The 20,610-nt window shown below is 35.5% G+C and overlaps 1 protein-coding gene across 1 annotated transcript in view; it reads left to right on the forward strand.

The window, feature by feature from the left end:
- LOC106881387 (extracellular signal-regulated kinase 2) overlaps positions 1-20,610 on the forward strand; it is a 45,335-nt gene that overhangs the window by 3,970 nt on the left and 20,755 nt on the right. Inside the window, exons 2-7 of the mRNA XM_089358344.1 lie at positions 6,742-6,840; positions 8,552-8,672; positions 11,152-11,282; positions 12,751-12,917; positions 15,637-15,776; positions 18,059-18,116. Of these exons, the coding sequence (XP_089214470.1) occupies positions 6,742-6,840; positions 8,552-8,672; positions 11,152-11,282; positions 12,751-12,917; positions 15,637-15,776; positions 18,059-18,116 (716 nt within the window). The remainder of the gene's footprint in view (positions 1-6,741; positions 6,841-8,551; positions 8,673-11,151; positions 11,283-12,750; positions 12,918-15,636; positions 15,777-18,058; positions 18,117-20,610) is intronic.

A 20,610-nucleotide genomic window follows, 5' to 3' on the forward strand; every position in this document is an offset into this window, starting at 1 on the left:
CGTTTTTGGATCTGTTTATAAAAAATTTTAAGTTTAGGTAGGTATTACTTAATACGAGCATCCCATCCACTGGCATAGCTAGAGTGTGTGCCACCTGGGGGCGGCTCTTCCATTTGCCGCCCTTGGACCCCACAGAAAAACACATTGTGTATAGCAGACCCAAAAGTGCCACCTGGGGTGGGGTGGGGACCCTACCTCCAGCTATGCTAATGATCCCATCTTCTCTAATCTTAGAGTAAAGTCTGAAATCTTAACAGAACACTTACTGAAATGCTTGATTTCTTGTGCAATAATGCGATAAAAAAAACAAGACAGAATGAAAAACTCATTTGAATATATATAAAACTACTGCTTTCGCTTTCGTGACGGATCCGGCGCCTTTCGTGGAAGCTTTCGCCCGCTTCTTAGGACCGACTGACCCGTGCTCGACCGCCGTTGGCACGGAACCCTTCTCCACTTCGGTCTTCGAAGGTCTCTTCACGGTGGTGCACCAGCATGACCGCAGCCACTTGGCTGAAACACATAAATAAATAAATAAATAAATAAATATAAAACTATATATAATCTGAAAATGCACCTGATGGTGAGTATAGAAATGTAAAACTACTGCATTTAAATCTACTCTAAATATCAATTTTCATCCCCTGAAGATGAAGATGGCTCAAAATTGAAATTCCCATTTTTGTGGGTAGTTTAGAGTGGTAGAAATCAATGTGCGACAATTAGAGAAACTTTCAAACCTGAAAATCCAAGGACATTGACCTTTTGATTATACAGCAATAAGAATGTGATTGGCAAATGGAGCCACATACTTTTATTATGCTTTTATGGATTCATGGGCTCAAGTAGAAGAAATCTACTAGTCCCATATTGATAGTTGATGGGACAATCATAAAAGTATTTTCCTTCCAGAGCTGAAGAAAAATTAATAAAACTAGTAAAAAGTCAGAAATACCAAATAGCATTTGATTCATTTTGATTTCTACTGTTTCATGTTACTTCTGACAGTCATGTTACTTCCAAGGTATGGTATCAAACATATTTGGAATGATTGGCCCCTAAAAATAAAAGAAATTCATTATTTTGAAAATTTTGGATATTGCTTAAAACTTTAGATGGCCATAAAATCTGAATGGTAACTACTAAAGGGCTAAACTTTTCAGGAATCACTCCTCTCATGGATACTAATGAATGATATAAATTTGAAGAAAAGATCTTTCATGATGGACTTTGTTGAGTTTCACTGGAATTAAGGAAGGAGTGTCTTTGGGTTTTCTATTAGATGGAAATAGCAGCCAAATCTCTTTTGAATTATATCCCGTATTAGGAAAAGAAGAAAAGACAAAAAAAAAATATAAAGAGGCCGTATTAAGTAATATAGTTCTATGTACACTCATACTAAAAAAAAATGGGATGTCATTGATCAAAAGTGTGATCGTCAAGGATTAATTAACAATGAACCAATCATCCTATTAAGTTATATATACGTCACTTATACACTGTATTATACATCTAAACACTGTAATTAGTGGAGATTTCAATGCACACAGTACATCCTTATACAAAAGCTGTGTATGTAATTAGTGATACAATTGCAGCACATCTAAATTTCTTTTACTTTTTAAATAATCCACATCAGTATACCTACCTATCTTCCCAAATAACTACAGTTCTTCAGACAGCAATTTCTGCTCTTCCACACTACCACAAGCAGATGGTAAACAATCTCCAATTGCATTCCTATCATTATCACAAGACAAATACATCAATGAATAAAGTGAAAAACACTTTCACAAACTTCTTTCATCAAGAAATAGAAAAAAAAACACTTGCCTACCATTAGCCTAGATATTTCACAAAAGCAGGAACTCAAAAATTTTGAAGTCTAACATTGTTATAAGCATACATCTGATAGAATTATTTCACTCACAGTCCCAAATCTGCTCAATAAAAATTAACCCATCATCTTCTAATGTGCATTTTCATAAATCCTAGAAAAACTAATTCTTATTATAATCAACATATTTCTTCCATCAACTCACCTTATGATTTTAGATCACTATACTTAACTGTCACACTAGATACCTTCTAAGGTATCTTCTTGAGTCATGCTGACTCATAAAGGCCGGTTTCCATTTTGAGCATTACTTTGGATCTATGGAAAAATAAGGTCCAGACAGTTAACAGTAGCTTCTTGAGCAATTGACATCATTTTCTCTTTGTTGTCATGTATTGTTCCCACTGTAGACATTGCAAGACTTAATGTTTTGACAATGTAACTTAATCTTCTCCCACATCAAGTCTTTTTAAAACATCAAATTTAATATCCAGTGTAATCCCTTTATGGTTCCTTTTTGCACTACTGCCTTGATTTCTACTTAATAGCTTCCTTCTAGACATCTTAAATTGAAGGCAAATATCCAACAGCAGCAGTGATTTAATTATCTACAATAAATATGTAATAAAAAACATTGACCCAGGAAAGATCTGTTTTGTGAGAGTGGAAAATTGTCTTATTCCCATGGATGTAATAATGAAAATGAAATGAGAAGTGGGGAGGACTCAAGAAGAGAAAGTATTATATGATTACAGTTAGCTGAAGGGGCACCATATATTATAGGCAATTTTCCCCTTGCAGTTCTGATATATGGCATAAACACACACACACAACACACTCATACAAAAACACTCATATACACACAGTCATACATACATATGTTGGCATACATGCTGATATCTGTTGTAGCCAATTGGATTCAGAAGTTGGTGGGTTGATAGGGGTCATGATGTGGACTGAATTGATTTAGATGTTAGTGATGATGGCTGGGTATTGTTTGTGGTGTGGTGGTCAGTTGTATTGTTGTGGCTGTTTAGTCTCAAGTCAATCCTCATAGACCAAAGATCAAAGTCATTTCATCTAACTTTTAAAATACACTAGAATACCACATTATATGTTTTTATTTGAAATGGATTTGCTTATCTTCTTCATACTATGTATTGTTGTTGTTGGTGGTTGTGTTGGTATTGATGATAGAAACCCTACATGCACTCATACATGTACACACACACACATGTGCATGTGTGAGCGTGTGTGTGTGGTTCAAATGTACAGAAACAAAAGACAAAGATAGGTGAGGGAACAACAAGCAAGTGTATTAGTTTGATGCTCAGGAAGAATGGAAAACTCTGACGTTTTGAGCCTAGGCTCTTAATTAGAAAGGGATGAGAGGGAAAAGAATGGAGAGAGAGAGAGAGAGAGAAGAAAAACGGAGAAAAAAAAGATGAGTTGGTATTAATGGCTCCACAATATTCACATAATGTACATGTGTATGTGTGTAACGGGATGATAGTTTTTCAAATCATTAACCATATACTTTGAAACAAGCTAAGTAGCTAATTAGAAAATATTTATAAGAGATGAAAGTAGTAACTATACTAAGAAGCTACATTTATTGCCACATCAATATGGCTGTTCTGTACAGTCTGGTGGTCATGTTGCTGGAAGATGGTAGGGGTTTGCTTCCCTGCTTGCAATATATATCGGATGCAGACTGCATCAAATAACCAGTTGGAGGAGGTGTCCTCCTGGGGTTAAAATGGTAGTAACATCAGTTCCTACGAAACAGCCATGTTTAAGTGGCAATATACATTACTTATATATACTTTGATCTTAAGTACAACACAAGTGGCCAATGAGTTAAGAAGAAAGTGTAGTTTTAAACTGTTGACAATTTAAAACTATGCAATTCAAGTTTCTGTAAGAGCAAAATTACAGATCATATTCTGAGATTAATGGTCATACTTTGCAATCTCCATAAGTGTGGAATCCCGTAACCTGAGGTAGTGGTAACCTGGGGTATGCCTGTACATATGAAACTTCTACATTTACAGCCTATATAGATGACAATAAAAAAAATGTCAATCAATGCGCAAGTATTGAATCCATCACACTTTTAACAAGTTACAAAGACCACAAAACAATACTTCATATAACATGTTTTATATAGACTCCTTAGACAACAGAATCACCTGGATATGTGAAAACTGCAGTTTTCACATATCCAGTCAATTACTACAAGGGCAAAGGAGATGCTTTGGAAAGGAACAACTAAAAAGAATGAATGGGTCAGGTTATGGAAATAATGGAAGAAATATTTGTACCAGTAATTAGAAAAAGAATCAGTTTAAATGAGATTACAGTTCAGATTTGTGCTAGTATCACTGATGTTCTTTTCATAGTGACAACTGCAAGAGAAATTTTTAGCTGAGAATAAATCTCTACTTTGGATTGTTGATGTGGAGATGACATTTGACAGGGTACCATGGCCTTTAAACTGGTGCCCTTTCAGAATACTAGGTGGTTTGTTAGAGCAGGGCAAGCTGTGTGCTGTTTTCGGTAAAGTGAGAGTTGGCAATGAGTTCAGTGAGGAATTTAGTGTACAGGTAGGTGCTTACCAAGGCTCAGGTCTCTACTTTCTTCTATTTATTACTGTTCTCCAAGCTTTAACAGAGGCTGGCTGTCAGTGGGAACTCATATGTATTAATGTTCTTAAAGTAGAGTCTGCGAAGGACTTAGAGGAGAAATCCCAACTGTGAAAGCAAAACCTAGAACCAAGAAACCTCAGCATGAATTTGCCAAAGACTAAGGTTTTAGTGAATAGAGATGATGACAAGACTGCAAGAAAATGGCTGTGCTTGATGAACAGAAAAAAGTAGGTCAGAACTCCATATGTTGTGCACTATGATTGTATAAGAGGTATACTGAAATCACAGGCAGGCAGCTGACAGTGAATAAAGACATTATATGTGACAGATGTTGAGGAATAGTTAATTGTTAGTTCAGTAGTAAAATAAGTTCCTTTCACTATTTGGAAGGCTCTATAAAAGTAGTTAATAGCTCCTGTTACCTGGATAGCCTTACCAACAGTGGAGGAAGGTGCACTGTCTTTTCCTCAGAGCCTAACCATTAAAAAAGACATCCAATGTATCCTTTTTTAAAGCAGTAGAATGCGATATGAGGGAGATTTGACTGCTATTTCTTGCAAATAGAGAGACTATGCAGAGGCTCCCTTGTTGGCTCATTTTACAGTATGTTTATGTTGTGTGTTATATATAATTGATTTTATTTGATATTAATTATAAAAGGGGAGAATGTGCCTGTTCAGTCGAATTTGTTTGGAGCTAGGTTTCTAAGTAGCTGATGTGGGGCTGTAGTTGTGCACCAATGCCTGGAAATACTCAGAAGAGATAAATGTGTATATGCTATGCTGGGTGATGGAAGGTTGTGTAAGTTTATGACCAATCAATTCAAATCGTAAACTTGGAAGCCTGAAGTGCACAGCAAAAGACACAACCTTCTCCTTCATCCTTTCTTAGTCATCAGCCAGCCTCAAATTTTCTACTGCCCTCTTTTCTGTTCCTTGATGTTGCTCAACCACTCCCTTTATGATCTTCCTGTACCTCCTTTATTGTGGGGTTTATTCATGCATGAATAAAATCACTAGAGGTAGCAAGTCATGTTACATATCCAAAGTACTTTGTTTTTTTTTGTTTTTTAAAAATCGACAGAAGAGTTTGCTGATTTGCAGTCTTCTTAATTATAATATCTTTATTCAAACTCTAGTTAGTTCCATGTTATAAACATGGAATGCAAAATGTTTCTGTAACATTTCATGATCTTTTTTCCACTTTCTCTATCTAATGCAATGTTTCTCTTAGAATGGAGGGCTGTGAGGATAGAAAAAAGAATGGACAAATTGCAGTGTTTGTTAAAAATTAAGATATTTTAAACTTAAAATTTGCCGAACATTATGGTAAAGAAGAATTATATAGATGCAAACTCTATTTTGTTTGATGAAAAAAGAGGGGAGGATAGATTTCCCTAATGTTTTGGTAGAAGGTACTAAGGACATTGAGTTTTTGTTGTGTCAACATGGAAGGACATGACTAAAAGCCCCAGTTTTTAGATACTTGTTTAGTTGTTACTGATAGGTTACGTATGAAACAAGTGTGCTGTTTGGGGTAAAGACCCCTTTTAGTCATGAATGACCATGGCATTGCATCTAGAAAATTCCCCTCTGTGGCACAAGTCTGGGTAAGGTTGTTCATAGAAGCCCAGCAGTTGCCCATGCATACGAACCTCCCCTCTCCATGCCACTGATGTTATTCAAAGGAAAGGCAAAGGGGCCAATACAGCTTGGCACCAGTGATGCTGAAACTCATTTCTACAGCTGAGTGAACTGGAGCAACGTGAAATAATGTGTCTTACTCAAGAACACAACTCACAGACCAGTCTGGGAATCAAACTCACTACCTCATGATTGTGAACCCAACACTCTAACCACTGAGCCATGTGCCTTCATGCTGCTTGGAATAACTGGCATAAAGCTGGCAGAGCTCAGAGCAACCAGCTGACATAAAGTGCTATAAGGTCCAGCTGGAAGAGGTGTGTTTTGGGTGCATGCAATGAGACAGTTGTGTTTTAGTGGAGGTGAGAAAGCAATCAGGAGTATTTTGGGTGAATGCGTGTTTGCTAGGAATATGAGTAGAGGATGAAAGAAGTTTACTGTCATGTTAGTTTTTTTTTCTCTCAGGTGGAAAAGGTAAATGTATTGAAAAGTTGAGTTCTTATTCTATGTTGTAAATTTTTTTTTCATCTCTTTCCACTCTTCTAGATTGCTTCTGAGCCTGAAAATAAATGTTTTGAAAATATATAATTTTAAAGTTTAATCCCATTTTCAGGCATATGGCATTGTATGGAAAGCTACTGACCGAAAAACAGGGGATGTTGTTGCTGTTAAAAAGATATTTGATGCTTTTAGAAATGAAACAGATGCACAGGTAAAAACTTTAAGGAAATTTTAGAATTGGTTCTTTTATATCATCTTAACCATTCTTTTATAGATGGAATTAATCATTGCTTATAATGAATGTGTTAAGTCTGGCGCTTTTTAGCATATTATCAGAGTAAATAGTTGGATAAGTGTTGTACTTAAGACTTGTACTTTTAGAGTTATTCTTTTATTCTTTTATACTTTTCAGTTATTTGGCAAGTTAGAAGTAGACCAAGAGTGCTTAAAGTGTCTGTGTGCTGGGTAAATGAAGATACTAAATGTTGTAGAGAGCTGAGATTGGCAAAAAATTTAGCTTATGGAAAGTATTGGTATAAAAATAGATGAGAAATTGGTGTGATATGATGCTCTAGAGAAATCTAACTTCATGGAATAGCTTTTGTATTAACAATGTAAACAGAATAGAATGGTTAGAAGCAGTTTTTGGGTGTGGCTTTCTTTATGGTAGTCAGTTTATGCAATCTGTTTTAATCACAGATGCTTAGAAAATAAGTGAGTATTATATCAAACTGTGATATAGGTTTGTAAAAATGATTCGCTATTCAGGTATGAAATTCTTTTTAATTTTGAAAGGAAAGGTAAATAACTTAAAAACTGTTTTACATGTTGAGAATGAAGTCTTTCATGTTTGAATGATAGAGATAGTTGTAAATAACATGTGTGAAATACAGTGGTTTGTAGTTTTGGTAGCAAAGGAATGAATTTATTAACAAACAAAACAAGGTCAGTTTCAAGTGTTCTTTTACTCCTGGACTGGTTTCAGTTACCATTTTCATTGGCTTCAGTTTCATATATCAATTGCAGTATTTAGTTTCAGTCTGATACACTTATTTTATAGATTTCTATTTATTGAACTGCCAAGTTACAGTTTTGATATTAAAAAATGCACCTTGATGCAGTAAACAGTGGTGGACATAGAAACATGCACATGTACATGACAAACTTCTATGGAATTTCTGTCTACCAAATTTCCACTTACAAAGTAATGGTCAAGGATACAGCAGAAAACACTTGCTTAGACTGTCATACAGCAAGATTGAACACAGTGTTGTGTTATTGCAAACCATACTCCTTAACCACATGTCTGATTTCTTTTCTATGTTTGTCTATAAATGAGTAAAATAAATTTACTGATTTTTTTTGAGGTTAAAATAACAATTTGAGTTTTTGATGCTTTTCAAAATACTTTACGTCAACGTCGTCGCCTTCATTGGACACGAAACTCGGCTTGTGAAGACCTGTTGGGGCAAGCGAAAGTGAAATCGTGATGGCACCTGTGCCCAACGTCGCCTTCCTGGCACTTGTGCTGGTGGCACGTGTAAAGACATTCGAGTGAGATCGTTGCCAGAGCCGCTGGACTGGCTCCTGTGCAGGTGGCACGTATAATACACCATTTTGAGCGTGGCCGTTGCCAGTACCACCTGACTGGCCTTCGTGCCGGTGGCATGTAAAAGCACCCACTACACTCTCGGAGTGGTTGGCGTTAGGAAGGGCATCCAGCTGTAGAAACTCTGCCAAATCAGATTGGAGCCTGGTGTAGCCATCTGGTTCACCAGTCCTCAGTCAAATCGTCCAACCCATGCCAGCATGGAAAGCAGACGTTAAACGATGATGATGATGATGATGATGATGATGATGATGATGATGATGATGATGATGATGATGATGATGATTTACTTCTTATATCTGTATCTTTGTAGAGAACATTCCGGGAGATTATGTTTCTTAAAAATTTCTGTGATCATCCAAATGTCATAAAATTACAGAAAGTGATAAAAGCTGAAAATGATCATGACATCTACCTTGTGTTTGAATTCATGGGTAAGGATTGTATTTTATTTCTATAATTATCTTAATATGGAAAATATATGTTCATGGTGTTATTTAAATAAATGTTTGTATGTTTTGAACTAGATGTTTCTTCTACATTGGAAACAGACTGAAAGTTTTATTGCGGCAATAAGTAAATAATGCCATGAATTTACTTTGTCAGTGAATGAAAAGAAAGTAATTCAAGGTGTATAAGACTAAAAAGAATGAATTTAAAGGACAGCAGTTATTGCAGGGGATGAAATTCAGCCTGAGAGAGATGTTAAAGCCTTAAACAGAGAAAGTATTCTCTAGCTGACTTGGGTATGCCAGGTGGCTTGGACCCTTTGGAAAGACACCAAAGAAATGGTAATCTGGGGTGATAATCCCAATTTTTAAGAAAAGCGACAAGAGAAAGTGTTCTGATTATAAAGGAAGCTCCTTGTTGAGTCTCCCCAGTTATGTCTACTATGCTTAGTGTTTGGAAAAGAGATATAGGGAAAATATTGAGCCCAAACTTGCTGAAGAACAGTGTGGCTGCTGTCCTGGAAGCAACACAACCAATCAGATATTCACTTTACAGCATATCTTTGAGAAATTGCAGGACTAATGTATACTTGCTTTGTAGGTCTTGAAAAGACATATGACCATGTGCTACAGGACAAGCTGTGCATGGTTTAGCAAGAGTTTGACATTAATGGGCAACTTCTGGTTGCCATAAAGTCCCACTATAAATATTCAGATGTTTGTGTTCAGGTATATGGTGCTGAGTCAATACCTTTCTATGTGGGTGTTGGACTTTGACAGAGGTGTATCTTGTCACCTCTCCTCTTCAAAATTTCTATGAACTGGAATAACATGCACAGCTGTTGTGGCAAAGGTATCACAATCAGTGGTTGTAAGATCCATCGGTTGATATTTGCAGATGCTATGATGCTACTTGGCTCATCAGAAGATGATTTCCAGCATACACTGGATGGATTCATTGCCAAGTGCTTCAAGGCAGGGGTGAGAATTAGTGTTGGTCCTCTCAAGAAAGTCTTTCCAGTGTATTCTGCATGTTAGTGGAACATCTCTGAGGCTAGTGGAGAAATTTACAGAGGCTGTGAACACTGCCTGTTATTCTCAGAGTACATAATTTTCAAAAGACAAAACAAAAAACAGACAAAAAACAAAACAAAAAATACCCTCCCCCCAAAAAACAAGCAAACAAACAAACCCATACAAAGCCATTTGACATGTATTAAATAGAATTCTGTTTGACCTTAAAGTATATCAGAACTCAGTCAAAACAGTTTTCTTTATTGACAGCCTAATTGGTTACTTCAGATCTCTCATACTCAATGCCAACAACTACTACACCTTTCTGTTGCTTTTCAAATGTCTTTTATCCATTTGCTATTTCAGCATTTTGGCTTTCATATCCTGTGTAATCAACTTCTTGCAAAACACATTGTAGTGTGTTGAGAATTTTATCTTATTCAACATCACAATTTTTTTTTTGTTTAGTCAAGAGGAAGAGCAATGTGCATGACCCTTTTCAGGGCCTCTGGGACTGACAGAAGGGAGAGAGAAAGGAAGGCATTCTCAAATCAGAGGCCTAATCTGATCTGAATGCTCGCATCAGAGTGGGCTTCACTAGATGCATCTACGTACCACGTAGTGGTTGCAAACCAGATGACCTTGGTGGGATTTGAACTCAGAATGCAGATGCAGCAAAACATATTGTTTGATACCATTCCTCCAGTCTATCCTGGACTGGTTCTTTATTTATTCAGCCTGGAAGGATGAGAGGCAAAGATGACCTCAACAGAATTTTAACTCAGAACACAAAGAACTGGAATGACTATTACAAGACATTCCATCCGCCACTCTAAAGACTCTGCCAGTTCACCACCACAGACAAACATCTCAAGACCAAATCCTATATCATTGATTTCTAGACCTATCTTTCTTCAAAATGTTCCTTTTGTGAGTCTACATTCTTCATAGAGTCTACATTCTTCATATACACAATAGTGCAGCACAAAGGATGAATTTTTTCTTCAGTGTCAGAACATATTTTTTCCCCCTCAGCTGCTACCAAATGTTTACAAAGAGCAAATGTGTTGTATACTATATTTGTAATTTGGGATGTTGTACTACCACATACTCATCCACTTATTCTAGACTACATCCTAAGGAAAATTACAAGAGAAAACTGTATGCTTTGTCTTTTCAATTTCTACAAAACCCTCTGGTTTTGTTGACCTTATTCTATGCAACTTTGAGCAATCACCATTATTAAATATCTTGAAGACTGTGTGCTATACATTTTGCTCAACCATCCTTTTTCAACATGAAACTTCTTGAAATTCCTTCCTAATTTAGTTTTCCATACTTCACCTCTACTCTTCATTCACAGTCTATTTAGCTCCTAACAATATTGTGGGTATGGCTAAAATTTTAAATTATTTTCACTGTTGATCTTTTCTTTTTCTTTTTATTTTAGACACAGATCTTCATAATGTAATTAAACGTGGAAATATTCTTAAAGATGTTCACAAGCGCTATATTATGTATCAGTTATTTAAAGCAACCAAATACTTACATTCTGGCAATGTTATTCATAGGGATCAGAAGGTATTTTCTTTAAAATCTTTCCAGACATGTATGTTATCTTCACTATTTATCTCACATATGTTTGTTTACTATTCACCTAATTTTTAAAATTGTTTATTCAATCATCGTTATTGTTGACATCCATTTTTCCACGATGACATGGATTTGACAGCTTTTCTCAAGTCCTCTTAACCTTGGTTGTCTCAGCTGTCAGTCCAACTGTCCTAACATCTAACCTCATCACTTTGTTCCATGTCTTATTTGATTTGATCTTTCTTTATTTACAAACAGCACATTTTCACATAATAAATTTTGTCTCACTACCATGAAACTTCATACACCTTACAGACTGTTTTTGTTCAGAATTAATCTCATCTGCTAAAATTAAACTACCTTTTCTTTTCTTCAAAAAGAGATTCCCTATTTTCTACATTCATTACTTGTCCACTAATCTCTCCCCACCCACACACACACACACACACCGAATGCTTCAAAATATTTCTGTTCACACTGCTAACAATGAAATAGAAATTTTAACTGCTTCTTAGCTATTTTCATGTACTTATTTATTTTCATCTGCTTATTTATTTCTTCATAAATTTCAGTGTAATTTTCCTGTAGAAAGAGAAAAAAAGAAGAATTCTCAAGCACATGCATTATAGCTCAAAGAATCTCTAAAATTCCCAAATTCATGTTATTTAGAACAAAGAATCTCTAAAATTTGAAAATTCAGTAAAAGAGAACAGGAAAAAAAAAAATTTTATGTCTTAGTTACGAGCTTAAATCTGGAACAAATTTGGGTCTATATTTACCTTTGTGGAACTTCATTAAGTTTCTATGCCATCTCTCGCATAGGTGTTTTTTTTTCCTGGTTTAATCCATTGTTGATTCTTTTTATCCTTCAGAGAGAGAGAGAGAGAGCAGGAGAGGGAGAAAGGGGGAAGAGAGAGAGAGAGAGAGCAGGAGAGGGAGAAAGGGGGAAGAGAGAGAGAGAGAGAGAGAGAGTCAACCTAACACAAAAATGAATTGATTAAAAATAAAGGCATATCAGGGCTATTTTACAAATAGTTACATGAAATCAGTCCGAATAATAATAAAAAAAAAAAAGCAGCTGTTTAAATTCCCTGAAGTTTCCATTCTGTTATATTGTGTAACAAAGCACAAAAGCATAAATTAATCTAATTTCAAGAAAAATATAGGTAGAACTAACCTGATATATCATCATGATAGCAAAGTTACTGCTTTTAAAACAATTTTCAGCAAAGAAGTGCATGAATAAAATTCCCAAATTATAAACAAATTATTCATATTGATTAACTTGAATTCTATTCTATTTCTATCTTAATTTCCTCTACAACTATTTATAAACATTACCAACATTAAGTTGAATATTAATTACTAATTCAATATTTGTGTAAGGCATCAACCTTACTATTACATTCACCATCTCTAATACTCAATAATAAATTTCAATAAACTTCTATTTCAGCCATCGAATATTCTATTAAATAGTGATTGTCTGGTAAAGCTATGTGATTTTGGCTTAGCAAGATCTATATCTCAAATTGGGAAAGATGAGACAGGTGACCCAAATTTAACAGAATATGTTGCAACTCGATGGTATCGTGCACCAGAGATTCTCCTTGGATCTCATAAGTAAGTAATTATTTTTCTATTGGCTTAGTGGTTAGAGTGTTGGGCTAGTTTGGTTTCCGGACTGGGCTATGTGTTATGTTCTTGAGCAAGACACCCTATTTCATATTGCTCCAGTTCACCCAGCTATGGAAATGATTTGTGACATCACTGGTGCCAAGCTGTATCGGCCTTTGCCTTTCCCAAGGATAACATTGGTGGTGTGGAGAGGGGAGGCTGGTATGCATAGGCGACTGCTGGTCTTCCATAAACAACCTTGCGTAGACTTATGCCTCAGAGGGTAACTTTCTAGATGCAATCCCATGGTCATTCATGACCAAAGGGAGTCTCTATCCTTTTACCCTATCTGTTCATATACTTAAAATAATATATCTTAAACTGAGAGTATTTGTATATTTATTTTTGTATGTGTATATGTGTGTGTATATGAACGGTTTGTATTTTTAAACAGAATGTATTTTTTCTGATGTTATATTTATTCCTGAATGATGTGTAAAGAAATTTTGATTTAAGCCTCTTAATGAATTCTTTATACTGAAATATATATTGAAGAAGATAAATATGTTCTTTTGAATTTATACGTTTTTGCGTCGTAACTCCTTTATTATTATTATTATTATTATATATATATATATATATATATACGTGTTCATATAATGATATCTACACAATGTATTAGTGAGATAAAACATGTAATCGTTACCAAAATAGCAAAAATTCGTCCACAAAGGTCTATAGTAAACTCCTTATGGATATCGATCTCCTTGGTTATATATCAAAAATTTAAATAAGAGTTTTGATGCTAATATCCATTTATATTAAAGTTTATTACCTCATCATCATCATCATCGTCGTTTAACGTCCGCTTTCCATGCTAGCATGGGTTGGACGATTTGACTGAGGACTGGTGAAACCGGATGGCAACACCAGGCTCCAATCCAATTTGGCAGAGTTTCTACAGCTGGATGCCCTTCCTAACGTCAACCACTTTGAGAGTGTAGTGGGTGCTTTTACATGTCACCCGCACAAGTGAGATCCAGGTAAACATATGTGGCTCATTGGTCATCACCCTTCAACTCTGCCCACCCTTTTTACAGTTGCTGGCTGTCTCCATTCAAGTCACAATGTAAAGTCCTCTTTCCATGGGATATCATCACGACCTTCACAGGAAGAGAGAATACCATAATATAAAAAATAAAAAAATGCAAGCATTCATACTCAATCAATATGTTGTATAGAAACACAGCAGATCAAAAAAAAAAAAGAAAAATGATGAAAGGTTCAAAAATACCTGACATTAAATAAAACAGGTTACAGAGGCTGTAGGAATACAAGAAGTAAGTACTGACCCCATTACACCCACTCAATAAAAGGAATGAATAGGGGATGAGCAGGCAGAATTGTTAGCATGTCAGGAAGAATGCTTAGCGACCTTTGTCTGTGTTTACATTCTGGATTCAAATGCTACTGAGGTTGACTTTGCCTTTCATCCTTACAGGGTTGATAAAATAAGTACCAGTTGAGTACTGGGGTCGATGTAATTGACTTACTCATTCTCCCAAAATTCAAAATATAAAAGGAAAATGAATAAAAACCAAAATTTATGCCTCATCTTCAGTCCTCATACTTGCCATAAGATGTAACATAACAACATAAACACAGAGGGAAAATGAATTGTCAAATGTAAATCATTTAAAAATGTAAACCATTTAAAAAGAGCAAAGTAGTGACAAAAATTTTCTGAGAAAAGAAAAAAAGTATAATGAAAAATAACCATTAAGTTTGTTTATAGGTCTTAATGGCTCTTCTGAAATATGACAATATTGCTTTTCAACATAGATTCAAATCAAAATTTTTGCCAAATAAATTCAAAAACAAAATGTATTTCCTTTCATTTTCAGGAACAATATATATAAGAATAAGATTAAATAAAAATATAATATGCTTATAAAAGTTTACATTTTTTGTTACAGAAGATGCAAAACTGAAAAAGCAAAAAACAAGGAAACTAAAATTGTGAACTTTTGGATATAATGCAATGGTTATTTAAACTGTGCTATGTATGATTTACTTAAAGTCATTAATGCTTGTACAATTTTTTATTATCTCATGCAATATGAATTGTAACAAGATTTGTTACTAGTCCAAAATTAGTGAAGGTGCAAAACTCAGCGGTTAGAGTGTTGGGCTCATAATCACGAGGTAGTCAGTTCGATTCTCAGACTAGGCTATGTATTATGTTCTGGAGCAAGGCACTTTATTTCACGTTGCTCCAGTCCACTCAGCTGTAGAAATGAGTTGTGACGTCACCGGTGCCAAGTTATATCAGCCTTTGCCTTTCCCTCAGATAACATTAGTGGAATGGAGAGAGGAGGTTGGTATGCATGGGTGACTGTTGGTCTTCCATAAACAACCTTGCCAAGACTTGTGCCTCAGAGGGGAACTTTCTAGATGCAATCCCATGATCATTCATGACTGAAGGGGCTCTTTACATTCACTTTTGTTTTTAGTCCAAAACTAATGTAAGTTTTGAAATCAGCTCTCCTCAATATCCTTCCTGAAACAAGTGTTACTAATTACTCAACAAAGTCAAACAGTATGATTTGATACGTTAAAGTTTTTATAAAATGTTTTTTAATGATTTATCTTGCCCTTTTATAAGACTTTTATTTATATTTTTGCATGAGTATAATGCTTTTATTATTGGCTATTTTACTTTTAGGTATACAAAAGGTGTTGACATGTGGAGCCTTGGTTGTATTTTAGGAGAAATGTTAACTGGAAAGCCACTGTTCCCAGGGTCCTCTACAATTAATCAAATTGAAGTAATCATGTCAACCATTCAGCCACCTAAACAAGAAGGTAAATATGTTAGTTTAGTTTATTTTGCAATCATTTCATTCTGGAAGTCACCGCAAAAATTATCTTCAACCATTGTGAGAATCTTTAAGAACCATATATGATTCTTGTCAGTGTAACAATCTGTCTATATTAGTAGAAATTCCATATAGAATAATTATTACATTTGACTGATTTATAAGACTACATGAACTTGTAATACTATTCTTTCTTTTGCATTGTGGATCAGTTCTATGCTGGCATCGGTTGGATGGTTTGACCAGGGCTGGCCAGCTGGAGGGCTGCACCAGGTTCCAGTCTGATTTGGCTTGGTTCTTATGGCTGGATGCTCTTCCTAATTCCAACAACTTTACAGTGTGTGTTGGGTGTTTCTAACGTGGCACCGACACAAATGCTTTTACATGGTGCTGGCATGAGTGCTTTTTTTAAGGCACTAGCACAAAGCTCTTGTAGGCCAATCCTCTTCATCAGGGGAAGTGGTCTTAACATTTCTGCAATGGAGGATGGGTCCTCTTGTGTACAGTAAGGTGGCAGGTTTCTTGGTCCTTTGTCATCTTGTCTGAAAGGTTCAGCATCCAGAGGTCATCCTTCAGTACTTCAGCTTCATGTCTACATGGGTTTCCCTCTTCCACATGTTCCATCCACTTTGAAAGAGATCAGCTCTCCTTTTTGAAGCTGTTAACATCCATCTGCATCACATGAGTAAACCAGCACAGTCTTCTCTCTTGCACACTGCATCTAATTCCTCTTATGCCTGACTTCTCTCTCAATACACTAGCACTCTGTCACACATGTACACATACATTGCACATCCGAGCATACTAGCCTCATTCCTCTCCAGCCTTCACAAGCCCTTTGCATTCAGAGCATGTTTTTCACTACCATGTAAACTTACTGTTCATATACATGCATCATAGAGAAAGAGATCTTTGGTTGCCAACAGAGGTAAAAGTTCTTTGAATTTTCTCTATCCTATTCTTATTCTAGCTGTTACACTTTCTATACATCTCCCTTCACTACTAATTTGGTCTCCTATGTAACAGAAATTATCCCCTGCCTCTAATGAGATTCTAAGGCATTTGAGAAAATCAATTTCCTGAGTATCTGTAGCTTTTATGGCTCCTGTGCATCTTCCATGTATGAATACTACTTTCTCTGACAACCTTCCTATCATTCCACTGAATCTCTTGTGTGTCCATAGCTAGCACTGGGTACACCATATGGAATTCCTGCCTACACCTTTCCTACAAATCAAGCAGACCTGAAGTAAGTAGGGTCCTGTCTGTTCTGTCTTATTTACTAGAACCTTAGTCTATGCTAAGTTAACCTTAAGGCCCTTAGATTCCAGGTTTTGCTTCCACACCTGGAATTTCTTTTTTAGCTCTCATATAGAATTTGCTATGAGGGCAAGATCATCACAATATAGTAGTTCTCAGGGGCTGCCAGCCCTTTGGTCTGAAGGACAATGATGAAATGGAAAGGACTGAGAACTGAGCCTTGATGAATGCCTTCCTCCACACCAGATTCTTCACTACACTCATGGTTAACTCATAACTCTCACCTTACTAACAGCTTCTCTGTACATGGCCTGTAGAGCTTTCACAAGCCCTTCATCTACCCCTAGCCTCCTCATAGCCCACCATATCACACAACAGGGTACACTATCAAAGGCTTTCTTTAAATCAACAAATGCCAAGTATAAAAGTTTATTCTTAGCTAAGTACTTCACTTGCAGTTGCTTGACTATGAAGATAGCATCATTAGAGCTTGTTCTTGGGGCAAAGCTAAGCTGCGTTTCATGTAGCTTAATTCTAGTCCTTATCATTCGAACTATAACTCTCTCCGTAATTTTCATCACCTAAATAACTGATTGTATAGGTAATTTAGTTATCGTAATTTTATATTATTTTAGTCATCTGCAGATATTTGTCTGTATTCTCTGCTCTTTACAATGAAATATTTTCCATGATTATTGCTTGCTAAACTTTTGAACCTGGAAAAACTATTTCAACTATAGTTATAACTTTTTATATAACTTACAAGCAGTGATGTTTTACAAAGAAAACTTCAATTGGAAATGGTGTTCGCCTCAAACCAATGAATACATGAAATGCTTGCAACAGAGTAAACTCCACTAAAGAGAACCAGGTGGTGGTGTTACACTATGTAGATGTTAAACTCCTCAGTAGACTAACCAATAGAAAAAAATGTTATGGTAATTAATTATAGAATAGAAAGGTTTGCTTTATAAATCTGCTAAAATCACTTATCCTTTTTTTTTCCAGATATTGACAGTCTCAAAACTATGTATGGTGCATCTATTTTAGAGAAAGCTCAATTAAGGTAAGAAAATTATATTAAATTATATTTTTGTAAGCATTCTATGATTGACTGATGTAGGAAATTTGTTTTATCTTTTAGTTTTGTTGTTAATTTCTTACTCTGTAAGTACTTAATTGACACTGTAACCAAATGCATTGCACTTTAATTTCTTAAGTTGTGTTTGGAAATAAAATAACAGTCATAAAATTTGAGGCACTTAAGATAGAATAAAATATTTTACTATATTTCAAAATTATTTGTAGCTTATTCAGAGACACATAAGGCAAAAAACAAGAAAGCTGTTGTCAGCTGGTTTTGATTTCCCTACAAACATTGTCAAAACAGAGTTTGTTTAGATGTTGCCTGCTTCTAAGCATCTTAGCTGGATAATAAAATGGACTTTCATCTGGTTTTAGTGATGAACATATACTGAATTACTTATTCATTGTATTAGCATGTAAATGGCTGAGTGTTCCACAAACACATATACTCTTCAGAATATTATTCTCAAGTAGAAATGTGAGAAGTCTAGACCTTCGAATTACAACGTCAATCCATCAGATGCGCTTTGAAATAATTTCTTGTTACTCAATTTTATTCACAAGTCTTAGTCAACCTAAAGTTATGGTAAAGGGTGCCAAAATTGCTTTGTAGTCAGGTTGAACTTGAACCTCATGATTGTGGAGCAAACATCCAAAACCATCTAAGTATGCCACTAAAGCTATGTTTACTTCCCTCTTTGCAATACTATTTTACATTTTTCTTTGTGCTGATGGTAAACTTCAACATTTTATCCTCCTCTTATAGGAGTATTTTGTCTTGCTTGAATATGAGTTTCAACTTCCTTTATGATTTCTTCAAAAGCAGAAACATGTTTTACTGTACCTCGATTTTCTTTCTAAAATTTCTTTGGATATTCTGATATTTGAAATGCCGCTGCAGGATTTCCTCTTCCACATTTTGCGCATCAGACTGAGTCAGTAATCCATATTATCTTTACTATTGCTGTTCTTATTGTAAACAGTTTAAGAGAATAGAGGCAGGCGAGCTATTGAAGTATGAAAGATTGTTGTTTTATAGGGTTTTTCTTTTGGTGAATGTACAAGAGACCGGGAAAGGCCATTTAGAAAGCTTTCATAATGATGGGAAGACAATTTAGATAAACTATTTGGGTAAAAAGTGATGCAATCAAGAAAGAATTGGAAGTGCAATGTAACTGGCAATATATTGTAGCATTTGATGGTCTGGTTTATAAATTAGACATATCTGCAAAACAGCTCTTTAACTCTGCTATTATGTTATCTATTAACCTTAATATTCTTAAATTTGGCCTAAACATTTCTTGTGCTTTTTTGGACTCCATGTAGTTGTTATCAGTTACTCCTATGTAGCAGATACATAAAATGTTCTGGCACCTTACCAGTCTTTCATGAATATCCTTATACTTTTATGTGCAACTGATTTTACTGAATAAATGCCTTTTTTCATGATGAGCGAGATCATTGCCAGTGGCCCTGGACTGGCTCTTGTGCGGGTGGCACATAAAATACACCATTTTGAGCATGGCCGTTGCCAGTACCGCCTGACTGGCCTTCGTACCAGTGGCACTTAAAAGCACCCACTACACTCTCTGAGTGGTTGGCGTTAGGAAGGGCATCCAGCTGTAGAAACTCTGCCAAATCAGATTGGAGCCTGGTGTAGCTATCTGGTTCACCAGTCCTCAGTCAAATCGTCCAACCCATGCTAGCATGGAAAGCGGACGTTAAATGACGATGATGAGGATGATGAATAAAACTGCTTCCAAAATGATATTAAAGTTCACTACTTTCTGTTACTGATGAACACCCAGATGTTAGTAGTGTTAACTATTAGTCTTCATCACTTTAGACTTGGATTTTGAGTCTACTTGTCTGTATCTTTTTAGGCCATGATTAAGTCAGTTGGACCTAAACAGTAAGTGAAAAGTAGCATGGCTAATTTTCCTCTTGCATGTGGTGTAGATGGCTAAAGGATTTGCATCACAGAACTTCTTGAGTTTTGTTTCCTTTCCCTTATCTAATAATCACAGTCTCTGTATTCAGGATAGCCATCTCAATGTTTGCCAGATTTTCCATTAAAATTATAAATAATGTTAATATTTAGCTATTTTTGTGGTAATTTGCAAAAGTGTCTTATAGAACTGGTCATTTTACTCATTCAGTAAACCTACAGGTGGGAAATATGTGAGAGATTACAGTAGCCAATCTGCTGAGTTTTTCTATATAACACTTGCAGTTTGACTAGTTTGAATTTTTTAGCACTATAACTATATTCAATCATGTTCTGATTCCTACTTAAACTTTTAACATTCAGATTACTCCGTCAAAGGTAATGCTTATGTATTTACATTGTTTAAAATTAATCATGCATTATCTCGTAACTTTGTAACTTCAATAATATAATTATTCATTTTTAGAATGACATTGTAAGGTAGGTGTAAGAGGCTGGATCTAGCCAGTTTGGACATAAAACAGGT

Source organism: Octopus bimaculoides, chromosome 10 (assembly GCF_046866305.1).
Source record: "Octopus bimaculoides isolate indiv1 chromosome 10, ASM4686630v1, whole genome shotgun sequence".
NCBI lineage: Eukaryota > Metazoa > Mollusca > Cephalopoda > Octopoda > Octopodidae > Octopus > Octopus bimaculoides.